The sequence below is a fragment of the Melanostigma gelatinosum genome (genome assembly GCF_949748355.1).
Source record: "Melanostigma gelatinosum genome assembly, chromosome: 13".
Classification (NCBI taxonomy): domain Eukaryota; kingdom Metazoa; phylum Chordata; class Actinopteri; order Perciformes; family Zoarcidae; genus Melanostigma; species Melanostigma gelatinosum.
Genome location: NC_136646.1, coordinates 10,501,811 through 10,515,982, shown reverse-complemented (window position 1 = coordinate 10,515,982; position 14,172 = coordinate 10,501,811). Strand labels below are relative to the sequence as shown.

The 14,172-nt window shown below is 43.2% G+C and overlaps 1 protein-coding gene across 3 annotated transcripts; it reads right to left on the bottom strand.

Annotated features, from left to right (window-relative positions):
• Positions 1 to 1,683: 1,683 nt before the first annotated feature.
• On the bottom strand, positions 1,684 to 11,502 carry cdc42ep1b (CDC42 effector protein (Rho GTPase binding) 1b). 3 transcript variants are annotated; one of them, XM_079281613.1, is made up of 4 exons: positions 11,377 to 11,502; positions 6,680 to 7,216; positions 5,317 to 5,867; positions 1,684 to 3,107 (listed from the first exon to the last, which is right to left on the bottom strand). In XM_079281613.1, exons 3-4 carry the CDS (start codon positions 5,768 to 5,770, stop codon positions 2,476 to 2,478), a joined length of 1,086 nt encoding a protein of 361 aa, XP_079137739.1. In that variant the 5' UTR covers positions 5,771 to 5,867; positions 6,680 to 7,216; positions 11,377 to 11,502; the 3' UTR covers positions 1,684 to 2,475. The 3 variants fall into 3 exon arrangements, with proteins under 3 accessions (XP_079137739.1, XP_079137741.1, XP_079137740.1); XM_079281615.1 differs by lacking the exon at positions 6,680 to 7,216; XM_079281614.1 differs by having other exon boundaries at positions 5,317 to 6,920; positions 11,377 to 11,499.
• Between the last annotated feature and the right edge of the window lie 2,670 nt (positions 11,503 to 14,172).

Here is a 14,172-nt window from a genome sequence, read left to right as displayed (position 1 = left end):
AACCATTACGTACCTACAGAAGATCCACTGATATTCAACACATTGAAAGAAGTTGCTCCAAAACAGCCTCTCCAGGCCTGTAGCAGCAGTTACCAGCACTGCAGTGCAGATTTAAAATGGGCTATTTGCAATTGCTTGATGTAATTGTTTTTATTGAGTGTTTTCTGTGTCAGATTGATGCAAAGCTCCTCCACCCCATTCACCTCCAGGTTTCATCTTAACCAGCACCTATAGGACCTTCCACTGAGCTCATCAGAAGTCCTGCTCCACATCACATGAATCCAGATCTTCAGCCATTGCTCTTCAGCCCTTCACAACCACCTGTGTCTAGATGTTCTCGGGTATAATCCTGCACAGTTTAGGACAAAGCCCTTTAAAATGTCGTTGTCGCCATGGTATGTAATCGCCATCGTGACATGTTCTTAAACTGCAGAATTGTTGGTACCTGTGATCTTACAATGATGAATCCAATCGTCCTCTTAAATTGAAGGCGTGTGCCAGTTGATCCTAATGAGCATTCTCACTCCTCACCTGTTGTTTATGACGTGTAAACAATTCATCTCATGTAAATGTGTTCCGCATCATATGTATAGAACTAATTTAGCTAATTGTTTACTGTTCATTATGTAGCGATGTGTAGCATAGCATTTTTACTGTTGCTCACCTAAGGAAGAGAAAATTTAACTTTTAGTAAGAATGTGCAGAGCTCTATGACCACTAGTCAAAGTTATAAAACCACATTCTGTAGCTGGCTTTGTGTTCTATCATTGAACGTTGTGTCTAAATATGATCAAAGTGTGAAAGACGTCTCAGGCTCTGTTCAGACAAAGTGCATTTTAACAGCCTGGGGCGGCTTTTTCTAATTGATTTTAATCAGAGTGAAGCATTTGCACCCATCTTTTTGCAATGCTCATTGACCTCAGTACTTGTTTTTAGTTTTTTTTCTCGTGCTTTTTATGTTAATTAAAGAAATATCAAGGCAATTCTTTGTACGTGAAAACCTATTCAGCAAAAAACCTGATCCTGATACTGCTGTGATTAATATACCTGTATTCACTTAATGAAAGAGGATTCCAAGACTCTGTAAGTCTCTGCTCTCCAAAAAGTCTTGGAGGTCTAGCATTGCTAAATTTGAGATTATTCAGAGTTCTGTTGTACTTAGGTCCACCCTCTTGTGTCACTTCTGGTTGCCAAACACCATGATGGAGACGGCCAAAATGCCAAACTTGAGACTTTAAAACGGCATTCCACAAAGCAATGGTTGACGTCACGGTGAGTAAGTCTGCTTCTTATATACAGTCCATGTTTCCACAGCACTGTATACTGCAAATGTAAGGGCTTTCATCAGAGGACCAGAAGCTTAATCACCATTGTGTTACCTGTTTCAACGCTAGATAGTGACTTAACAGATATTTATTCAAATGATTATAACTTTGACATTATTCCACTGAGGTGGAAACATTTAATGTAAATGAATGGCGTCATCTGACAGTTTTAGTTAGACATGGGGACCAATTTGCACAAATGCTGATCATTTCATTTATACTTATTCATCAATAAGGGGGTCCAACATGATCTCATGCCAAAACAAAGTGGACTGTCTATTTACACAATTAAACAGCTGTTGAGGGTCTTGGATGTGTGTTCAAAATGTTGTTTTTAAAAAAAGCTGAAATTTCCAATCAGGCCTTTATTGCATCAGTCATATAATTTATGAAAAATAATGAAACTGATAGAAGCTTGATAAACATTCAGCCTACATGTCACAGGTGCAGTGATCACGTTCACTTCAGAGGAACATCAGTGGAAAATTATATTACGATCTTAGTTTTTATAACACCACTATTCCTGATTACAGGTCATTTATTGACAGAAGTTTCATCACATGGTTATAAAACAGCTCAGGCTCACATTGACCTTGGCCTCAGACCTTTGAACCTGAAGATCTTTATTGATGTAGAATACATTTTGCTGTTGAACATCATGATTATGTAGTGAGTGACAGTGTGAAACAAATAGAAAAACATCTACTCAACATTCATTGTTCTCCAGTATAATCAGTCAGCTGTTAGCTGAGTATAATTAATGCAGGTGGGACAAACTCCAGTCACTTTTAAATCTTTGTTACTGATGAAATTAAAAAGTCATTATTCATAGTTTGTGTTAAAAATAATACATTTTGTGATATCAAACTCAATCAGTGACTTGTATTATTAAAATAGTTCAAATAATCTATGAAAGCATGGCAGCAACATAGTGCAGAGAGAGGGAAAGGTCCAGGGTCAGGATCAGCATTAGTCCCAGGATCTGGTCTTTGATCAGCGTCGCCCCTCATGTACGTGCACGTGAGAAGAGGAAGAATGTTTCTGGAACAGAACAGAATAGCATAAACCCAGAACTCAGGTCAGTGGAGGGCTCCTATAGTTTTATTGGATCAATAAAGTCACAGCACTTTTTCAGAGACAGTTTCACCGTCTAGACTTTGATCTCTTCCTCCTCTTCAGAAAAGGCATGTGGTGTTTTGCGGCTTTGGGTAAATGCAGGAGAGGTGGCGTCGTTGCTCATCCTCGCTCCCTTTGTGAAGGACCCTCCGCCATAATGACGAGACAGCACGTCAGCGGCCCTCTGGAACCTTTCTGCCTCAATTGCAGGCTCGGCTCTCTGAGGAGACCCGGTGCACTCGTCTGGTATCGTCAGTGACCGCCTCTCCTCCTCCTGCTCTGTCCAGTTCCTGCTACAAGAGCGCCCCCCGTTCCTGCCAAACGACCCGCTGCCCATGGAGGGGTTGGGTGAAGTCGCCCCAGGGGTCTGCACGGGCGTTTCTGTTAGAGACCTGTCGTCCTCTTCTTCCTCTTCCTCTCCTTCTTCTTCCTCACCTGCTGCCTGGCTGTGATTGGACATCTGAAGGCAGCTGCGGTTGTCAATCAAGCTCAGTACCTCAGTCATAAGGGATGGGCCAAGGTCAACGGTGAACGAGGCGAGGGAGTCTGAGCGTGTGAGTGTGATGCCGCTGCTGTCTGGTACAGATCCTTTCCCGCCGTCTCCATCTTGAAACTGTCTGTCAAGGCGAGAGAGGCGGGGCAGAGTCACAAATCCAGACTGCACACCTGCAAACAAGCAGAAGAAGAAAAACGCACTGAAGTCACTGAAATGATCTCTGCTAATCACACAACAAACAGAAAACATCTTGGAGACGTTCTTAACCTTGAACCAGAATAATCTCAATGTATGTTACATGCTACATTTTCAATCTGAAGGCACTTTGCAAAGTATAAACCTGTGACAGCACTTGAAGGGATATCCAATCTAAAACAGAATTGACATCTTTACAAACACAAATATCTTTGAGTTGGAAATCAGAGAATGAAGACTTTATGGGCACATAGAGTCTCGCTTTGAGGTTTAGCTTCATTCAGAATCATTTTATTTGTGTCAATCTGAAAAGTTCCAATATACCAGAAAACCCCGAGAATTAATACATTTTAAAAAGAAACTGATCGAGAGGAAATTAATTGAGTTAAATAGAGCTATGTCCAGTAATTACATCCTTCACCACAGGGTGGCAGTATCTAACAACCCAGGAACTCAATGCTGAAACTTCCCTGCAGGGATTTGTGTCTCCTTGCCAGACTAAATGTTACAGACAGTAGAAAACAGGAGGACGTGTAAGTGCGCTATGGTGCCACTGAAAGGAGCGGAAAGAGAGAAGAACAAGAGGGACGGAGAAACAAATGTGAAGTAATGGGAAACTTGCCATGATGTTTCATGATGGGGGTCCATCAAAGACCCTGATGAAGGCCTCAAGCTGTAACATGATAATAAAGTTGTTCTATATACAACAAGTGTTTCTGGAGCTGTTGCTATGAAGTGGAAATGATTTCAATGAAATGGTCACAAATGTGTATTACATGAAAATAACAATGACAAATGTGTGCGATTTGTGCGTAATTTTGGGTGTGTTCCAAATACACAAATGCCAAACAATTTGAACCCATGCACAACACATATTGAAAAATATATATGTACTTTAATTCACTTATTTTTCTTTGCAGTATTATGCTCTAAAGTTTTTTACTCTAATTCATATCCAATATGTATAGTAAGTATACCTTCCTTTGGAATACTGCGCAAATCCAGAAGGTTTTTCGCTAAACTTTATTTTCAACAGTGAAAGAGCAGTGGATAATGACAAAATATGTGACAAACAACTGAGCGAATATGAAGAGATGGATGGAAATAATGACATGCAGGCGAACTTAGAAGCGCTGATGACAAAAAGTCCCCATCATCCTTCAGTTCACTGACTCTCTATGCCGGCTCCACATCACTCAGTTTGGGTAAATTCCTTATGAATTGGGTAAGTAATCTGCAGACGGAAGAGGGGATTTCCAGTCCAGGCTCTGCACACTGCTGCCTGATAAGCTCCGATTGGTTAGCAGATATAATGAACGGTGTGTTTATGCTGAGCATTCAGTGACACATGCACACAGAGACGACAGGTAAATGCCCACTAAGTATCTTTCCTTCTCCCAAACCAGCTGTGTGTGTTTGTGTTTATAGACCTAATTGTGTACAGGTGTTGCCACGGTGATTCCAGATGACTCAGAAGAAGCCCGCATGTTTGCTGGTTGTCTTGGAGGAATGTGGGAGCGACGTTGAAAGGAGGGCAACCTCACTCGCACTGTTGGTGTGTTCACCGACATTTATAGTCCTGTTTGGACCAAGTCATCCAAGCAGCTCTTTGTGCTGTTTGCTCTGCTGGAGAGTGAATAGTGAGAACTGCAACTAATGATATATACACCACCTGTTTGTTTCCCCTAATTTTGGCAACTAATAGTGCTGGTCTACCACTAAGCTGCAGCCCATCAGTCATTGATCATCCAGACACAAATGCTCCATACGTTAGAGTGATGTTCTGAGCTTCTAACTTCTAATTTCTCTGAAGCTTTTTTTCCCTCATTTGCACTCTTTGTTGACGTGTTTCCAGAACAGAAAACTCTATATAATGTCATTTAACGTGTTTAGTTGGCAAATGTGCAAACGTGAGGTCAATTTTAGCACCAAACTTACACATTCGTTTTGTTCCATCTCCCTCCTGTCAGTACTAATCATTGCCACATCCTGTCTACAGCTGTTTCAAAGGAATTTTGTCTCATGCAAACTTAGTGTGAGTCACAGAGCTCTCTTACTCAAAGATAAATTAACATGTGATGCCCTTTCTGTTAAACAGGACAAAAGTCCAGCTTCACTTGACATTTAACGCAAAGGCTTTCCATAAACCCTGTCCCATGCAGGATGTGATTATCGATATCTCACCATATGTGCAGAAGGAGTCATCTGTTGAGCTGATGGAGCTGGAGAACAGCACCCGCTGAAGGCACCCATTAGGGGAGTCCACGTTCAGCTGTGGCAGGGAGATGGCGTTCTTGATGATGGGTGAGACGTCTGGTGGTGGGGACGACAAGTCACGAGAGCCCCCCCGCGGCCGTGCCACAGAGTTTTTCCGCACATGCCCAAAGGTGCGTGTAAAAAACCTGGTTGTCCTGGAGCTGTTTGCCGAGTCCGGACTGCCTGGCTCATGGGTGCCCCCGTAGTTGCTAAGGAAGGAAGTGTCACCAAACACCTCACCGCCACGGCCAACATGCATAGTATGTCTGAAGTCGCCCAGCGGCGGGCTGATCATGTCCACTGAGAGTTCACTCTTGAAACGACGCTTCCCCTGAGAGCCAGACACAAGGCCTTTAATCCCTGGCAGCTTTCCCAGACTCATGGTGGCAGAAAAGTTGTGTAATTTCGCTTTAATTTGGATGAGAGTGTCTGAGCTCTGCGCACATGTCAGTCAAGTTTAAATTCCAACTTAGGGTCCACTGTAAAACCAGAGAGAGAGAGAAAAAAAAGAAATGAAATGCAGGGGACAGTGAGAACAGAAAACACAAATATGTGGTTGCTCAGTCGGCAGAGAATGTGTGTATAATCCATTCTCCACACGGCCAGAGCCAACTATTCATCCACGGACGGCCTACGGTTTCCCTTTCAGATCTACACTAAAAGAAGCCAGTCTCTCTCTCCCTCTCAAGCACAGCTAGCACTGCACATGGCCAAACCCTCAGCTCGCTTCTACTGCCCAGCAGATGACAGAATAACACAGAAGATGAATTATAAGGCCACACTTTGTTGCCTCTGGCTGCCACAGTTCATGTGGTTGGAGAATTTGGGGCTGGCTGGACTCTTCTTCAGATTTGGTTTAGCGAATGACAGAATCCAGCCACAACTGCAAATATACTGACTTCAGCCAAACAACTCCGCTGGTTTGAGAGACAATAGTAATGAAATGGACTGATGTCCACTTCATTTGATATCTTTTAGGATTTGGACAACTGTCTTGTTGTCAGTCTCAATTTACGTTTTACTCGCAACACTAAGTGGATTAACTCACCAGGAATCCTTTTTAAACCAAAGTGAGACTGGAGAGTATTCTGCACCAGCATACAAATTCATACATTGGTCTTTATAGGCCCATTTCCACCAGAATGGGGTTACCCTTCTCACTATTATTTAGGTTTCAGATGAGCCTACAAGCTATAGTAAAGTAGTCTGATGTGTTACTCTGTAATCCTGCACTTTAGAAGAAAAAGCCAGCTAAATGCCAACACAGCAGAATCACCACTCCGTAGCTTACTGGCAGCGAGTCCTTTTTGCGTGCGTCTTCAGTACATCTCAGCTTTTAGGAGAATCTTGTGTGTCTCAAGTCCAGACGGAAGAGAGCTTGGAGTCCACTGCCATGCACCGTCTCTCCCACTCAAGACGTTTATCCATGTGTGACACCAAACTGTCCATGGGACATCCTGTCAGCAGGCCTGTCGCCCCGCTTCTTTGTGTGTCCTCCGTTCCCCTGGTCCCTCGGCTCCCGCGACGTCGGCCTTTTGAGAGGCAGTGAAAACACTCAGAGCAAAGGAAAAAGGAGGGTGATGCTTTCTAGAAAGGGGTAACAAAGTAGAGTGCCGTAGTCCAGCGACTGTTTTGCCTGCATCACCCAGAAGGAAAAAATAAGGCTCATCCAGGATTGTCCATGCACTGGATTAGCTGCTAATCCCTTCTGTCTTCCCTCCCTCTCTGACTCCCACACTTGCTCTCTGCCTTCTTCAATCCACTTAGTTCTCCGATGGTTTCCAGTTAGGGAGTCTTCTGTGTTTTCATTCAGTTGACTTAAGGCCAGCTGGGAGAACAGACAGAGAGAAATGTCAGTGACATACTAGACGAAAAACTGAAACAGGAGCGTTCAGGCGCACATAAATGTGTCAGGCGTCTAAAACGTTGGATTGACGGATGCATGCTGGGAATGTAATTCTCTCTCTCGGTGGCCTGAGAAGTCAGCAGGTTCTCGAGAATTTGTTCAGGGACCAAACTTGACAAATAGAACCTGTGTACTCTCTTAAGTCTGACTCATATCATAAATATTCATTTCAGTACATGAACTTTCCATTCTTCTCTCCTGAGTGAACAGTACGTTTATATCATTGGACAGTTTTCATTGATATCTACTTTAGCACTGACGCAATAAGGACATTAGTCAATTTACAGAAAATATTTAAACATTTTGATCATCAATTTTTCTAAACTTAGAGCACATACGAAACACTTTTTTATGATCTGATTTTGGACTGAATAGAAAATGCTTTTTAAAAACCATATCATTTTTCACTATTTCATGACGTTTTGCAGGCTAAATAAAGAATCAATTAATTGGAAAATATCAGACTAAATGGTCATAAACATAATCCCTATTTGGAGTGTATGCTAAGCTAAGGTATGGGTCTTCCAAATTTTTACATTACATTTTTCAAATTAAACTGAATTAAAAATGAAAACAAATCACATGTGATGCGACATAAAAACAAGAGCCCCATGTCTGCACATGTTTAACCACACTGAGCTGCAGAGATGCCATCTCGCAGATTTATGCACAACAGCAGAACCATGAATCCACTTCTCCAGAGATAGAAATGTTTCCTACAGTAGCCTGTCTGCTTTTCCTGGATATATTCCAAACACCTTCTTCCCGTCTGCTGAAGAAATGACTCCAGGGCAAGGCGAGCACTGGTAAACTCCAAACATGTGACCTCTCCAAACCATAGTCCGTGTTGGATTAATGTCGCAGGAGTTACTAGTTTAAACTGCTGCCAGGCCAATCTGCCCATATGCTGGTGCCACTCTTACTGGGCACTGGCCTGGGTTCAGATTACCTTCCCTAAATCTTGAACTAATCCCAGTTTTTCAACGGCACAAAGGTTCGGGGGGGGGGGGGCATTGCAGGGACCATTCACTGTCTGTCAGCCAGAAATAGGAAAGGAGGGAATAAATCGGTGAAAATATGGGTGTGACAGAAAGAGTACTCAATTTAGAGTGACCGTTCATAAAGCGGAGGGAGTGGAGGTACAATGGATTTCAGCCATTGTCAGACCGCTTCTGACCCTCCAGCTCAATAACATTTAGCTTTAGGGAGCGATTAGGGCCTGTGGGGCACGGAAAGGTGAGAGGCAGATAAACATTAGAGAGGGAGGCAAACATCTACTGTCACTGTCAACACCAAGTTTGGAAAAAATGAAATCATTTCAGAAATGTGTCTATATTGACGACCGTTAAATATAATTTCCATCCCGAAATCCTTCATTTTGCTGCTGCATTTCAGTCATCTGATGATAATTTACAGCTTTTCATTGTGTAATTAACTTCTTTTCTACAGCCTTTATAGCTGCCAATTTCTTTTACCCCCATATCAGCCTTTTATATGGTTTTCCTTTGCGGCTTTGTGAGCAGTAAACACAGCTCAACACAGATCTCTTCACGCACACTAAAGTGTAAATGCCAGCACAGAAATTCACTCTGGGGAGAAAATTGGCCTCATTAAGGATACACGGAAAGACGTTTATGTGTGCTAAACATGTTATTTATCCGTAAATTGTACCTGCGGGCATCCATATACAAGCCTGTTTTGCGCGAGCTGCTTGACTGATTGCAGAGACAGATACAGGAAAGTAAAACGGGAACAGCTTGCAGCTTGCAATGGGACCAGACCGGACAGCATCTATTATGGCCATCACATAAAGGATCTGAGGACGCTGATGAGAAGCACATTTCTACCTCATGTCTGTATGTTTTTTTTCTTTTTGACCAGACTTCTATTTTCAGCTCTCAACCTTGCAGAACCGGGCTCTGGTGACATTTGAGGGACCGTTCAATCCCAGTGGCTCAGAGTGAGATACATCTGTGTGCTCGGACTTACACACAAACACAGGGCTTTGTCGCAGTATAGGTCAGCTCTGAGGTTGCTTCCTCCACTGGACCGGAGGGCCTTTTACAGCACCGAACCAGCAAACTGTGGTTGAGGTCAGTACACCCCATTACGCATGACTCCAAAATACAACATGCACTCAGTCACTTTACAAGGATCTACTGCTGCGACGTGGCAAAACACTCCAAACCCTGCCAGGTCTTTATGGCGAGGGTGTCTCTGCGCTGCCTGCAGTAAAGTGTCTTACTCTGTATGTTACCTGACTGCAACGACAGCTAACTGTCATAAGTTATGAATATATCTGATGGTGATATATGTGAAATTATGGGTTCATGACATTGTCTGACAGTATCAGACTGTGTCTATATGTGTTTCATATCTGAGAACTGTTACTTGTAAATTAACTTCCCGTTCACGCCCTCTCACACTTTCCTTAAAGCACTACAGAGTCAACAAAATAGCTCACAAGACGAAGCATTTGAGATAAGAATTTTCTGCACATTTGACCTCTTCAACTCGTTCAATGACTCCTTTTTTCAGCACAACGAAAATATTACGAAACAACAGCAGGCTAAGGAGCCACATCAATCTTTAAGGTTAGGTTCAACCCTTGTCATAGATTCTTTTTTTCTTTTTTATGCATGGGACCATCAAATAGAACGCAGGAGAAACGAGGCCAAGCAACAGTGAAGTGCAAACACAACTCATTTCATTTCAATCCACGCTGAACAATGAGCATAAGGAAATGTTGCCTCTCCAAACTTCCACCTAAACATAAACAGAGAGGTGCAGTTAAAGTGGCCGCTTAAAGCAACGCTCATTCAAAGTCTTATTTGAAAAGTCTGTGTCAGTGATGACCATCATCATCTCCAGTGCTCAATCACTATCATATTACATCTTTATGATTTTTCATTTTGTCCTATTTTTGTATCACAATGTCATGATCGTCACTTCTTCAAAAAATAGGTGCAGCTGTCTCCATTGTGTCACATCACAATCATGTAAAAGCTATCCACATTTTAAATCACCAAGCAAACCCATAATTATGCACATATACTTAGTTTAATGTTCTGGTCCTTGTTTGCTGTTGCAGTGTCCACTGAGGACCTACGCTGCTGCAGGGACAGACAGCGTGTCCAGATGATTGAATGGATGAGGGACAGTCTCTATAACCATTGCGTCACCTCCCTGACAGGCGGCCAGATCTGAGATCTGACATGTCCCTAAGACAGTTGCTCTGTAGTTCCACCACACCTCTCACCAGTTAGAACCAAGCTGCCGTCCATGTTACCAACACAGTTTGAAGTCATATAATAGAGCGCTTATATTTTCAATTTACAGAGCAAGTTCTATTGAAATGTGACCTAAAAACACGAATCACCACCGAACTAAAGGGAAGTAATGCCGCAGAAGAGGATGTACAGAGGGTAACATAATGTAAATTAAACAAGGACTTCTTAGTAACGGTCTCAACATTGCAAACACTCGTTATGCCAAATGGCAGAATTTGGAAAAGTTGTATTGTTATGCAGTTTTTATCTGTAGATTGTTGGAGACTCTCCCTCTTTACATATCTTACTGAATAACGATGCACTGATGCACTTGCATTCTGGACACAGATCATTTGTCCCCCTTGGAACTGTTTTCTCAAGCTGTTATTTAAAGTTGATAAATGCTGCTAATTGTCTTTAAGGCAAGTTTGTTCACACATATAGTGTGATCAAATCCTTCTGTAGTTGATTATGTTATTTTGTCTGAACCGCAAATGCAGAAGAGAAACGCGAACTCACTATTTAACCAACTGACTCCACGGTGATGTACGCACGTGGGCATTAAAGAGGTTAAGGTGCAAAAGTTGATCGTCACCAAGTGATTTTAGCGAGACTTTGCGCATGTGGCGGCTCTGACTGCGCTCTTCTACGCACAGAAACAATGCACTCAAACGTGTTTGTACAGAAAGCCAACAAAACTGGATTAGATGTGGACTGTGTAGTAATTTACTGCTGTTGACTTTTCACATCCAGTACTCGTCATGCAACTTACATCAAACAAAGTTCTTGACAAACTTTACAGAATTATCTTACCGGAAAACAAAGTAGTCCCTCCGTATAGACGCAACCTCGCTGTCATTCTCCTCGGTTTGCGGTCCGCACCGTATGTTGCCGCTTGGACATGAACTTTGCATCGGTGCAGCGGCTCCGTGCTGCTGCTGACAAGTGAAGTGGAAGGAGATGGAGAGGAAGAGGAAGAGGAGGAGGAGGAGGAGGAGAGGGAGGAGGTCGCTGGACTCGAAGCGTGAATTAATAAATAATAATGGATGTTGAAGGAAGCCATATAGCCCTAATCCTGAAAGAGAGTGGTTGAAGTGAATGCCTAAAGTGTGTACTCTACACGTGTGTGCGCGCGCGCGTGCGTGTGTGTGTCCCATCTTTTTCAGTATTGACTACTGAAGTTAGTCTTTTCATGAGCACAAGAGGTCATGACTCTCAACCAGCATATAGCAGATCATGTCAACTTTCAATTTGAGCAAATCTATGAAAACAAATGTAAAAGATGTAAGAGCACTACGAAGAAGAGGGAAAATATACAGAATAGAACCAATGTGACGAAGAAAAGACACCGAGCACATTCTTTTGTGAGGCTGCAATAATAAACCACTGAGACTCTTCCCACACTGTCCGGCCAGGGTGTGCTTGAACTTCTGGATAAATATGGGAATACGTGCATCATGTTTTGAATTACTTTGGATTATTTGTCTGTGTGTGTGTGTGTGTGTGTGCGTGCGTGTGTGTGTGTGGAGTCTCCTGCTTGGACTCATCAGGTCTTAACCTCGGTTCCTCTCAGTCTGCCATTGCCTTAGACAGATGTTTAACATGTGAACCCTTTAATCTAACATAGGCTGCAATGACTTGGACATTTAATCAAAACCATGAGATGTGCAGCAAACACAATGAAACACACACACTCACAGTTGTCATTTCTGACCTTTGCTCAGCGCTGTAAACATGATCTCTTCAGAGTTCCCATGGGCGTTATCAACCTTTCTTCTCTCTGTGACCCCTCTTCACCTCACTCTTTACAAAAACACACTCATCACCAACTTCCAGTTGGGCATGCAACAATAGGCTGCATGTGTGTACAGCAGAGTAAGACATTAGCCATATTTTAAAGGGTGTTTTTCACTGTTTGCCCTCACTGAAATAAGCAACAACAACAACAACAACAACAACAAAACTATGTTCTTGTGATTTCATCATCTCTTTGCAGTGACTTCCAGGTATATTAAGGTGCATATGTGGTTTCACTGATATGGAGGAAGGGTTAGTGCTGAAACCAGCTGTTGTATCCTGAGAAATACAAATAAAGAACATTCAAGAAATTACTATGGATGAACAGAAGCCCAAATGTTCAGTGAAAACACAGACGCGGCTGATTTGACAGGGGAATGAGATTAATTTGAAATGGAAGCAGGGTGAAGGCAGGAAAAGAGGCTGAGGGTAATCAACTCTAAGCTGAGGGGAAAGGGGAGGTTTAGAGGAGAGGATGTGAAGGGTGATGCAGGGCTTGACAACAGGCATGAGAAATGGAGGGATCATCTTCGCTGTAGATCTGGGAGGGCGAGCAGCTCTTGTTGACAACAGCTGCAAAGTATCAGAGGCTCTCTGATGGGCAGTGACTGTGAAGGCGAGGAGAAGAAAACCAGAGGACAGAAGGAGTGATGACGAAGGGAAAGAGCAATGACAGGAAAGTTAACACCACAGGCTGATGAAAATCATGTTGAAAATATTGTCTCTGGAAAGAATTGTGTGAACTTATATTTAATCAGTATTGTACATTCAAGTTGTAGTATGAATGCATAGAAGTGACAGAGAGACAGAGAAACGTTATGCCGAAGCATGAAGCTCATGGGCATGAAAGGAGGAAAAACAAGGAGGTGGAGAGGAAGGAGTGCTACTCAAACAGGATGAGAAGTCTCTGAGACAGAAAAAGATTTTCTTCACAGGAAATGACTTTCTCACAAATCAGCGAGGCAGCCAAGAAGCTTTGACTGCTTTCAGACGCTGAAACTCATTTAGTGTTCAACAGCTCACTGTTATTACTGTCACTCGGGCACTATAGGTTCATCCAATAAAAGCACATCTAAACAAGTCAGGTGTGAATTATTGTAAAGGCGGTTCCACTTCACCCAGAGCATTACACTCTTCATGGTGGGTCTCGGCAATCTGGATGTTTTGGGGGTTTTGTGAATCTGACTCCTGCTCTGGAGGACAGATCCGGATTGGACTCCTGTTCTCATAAAAACCCAGATGTGCATTTGGAGAACACCGTCTGGGAAGTGGGACTGTCCAGTTGAAGTGGAGGGAGAGTGGTGTGAGGAGGTTGATATATGGAGGGGTGCATGAAAGAAGTCGACCCCTGTGTCTTTGTTTGGACTGCGCTCCTGTTTCCGTGGATTCCGACCGGCCAGGAAGCTGAGTGTTGGCCCACAGACAATAGAGTATTGTAACGTCAGTCCTCCGTGCTTTCTAGAGTATGTAACAGCCCCCGGGGTGGTCAGGGGTGTTACTGGACAATATGCAATACTTATAAAGACACGGAGACTTAAAGACGTGGCAATCAAATACTTTACTGGGGTATTGGTAACGACACAGCAGCCACACAGCCAATACAAGTCCGTTAAGCAAGAGAAGGGTCTAGGTGCAGTTCCGGGGTCTGATACACAAGGCGCAATTCTCGTACGGTCCAGGGGTTGGGCAGGGGCGTCGTTCTCCTCCAAGCAGGGGTCAGTAGCCGGGGGCAATCCAGTTGGGGTAGTCTTCCGTTCCAGGGTCGTTTGCTAAGTAGTCTCACAATATCTCACCGTCTCGAATGGTTTCACC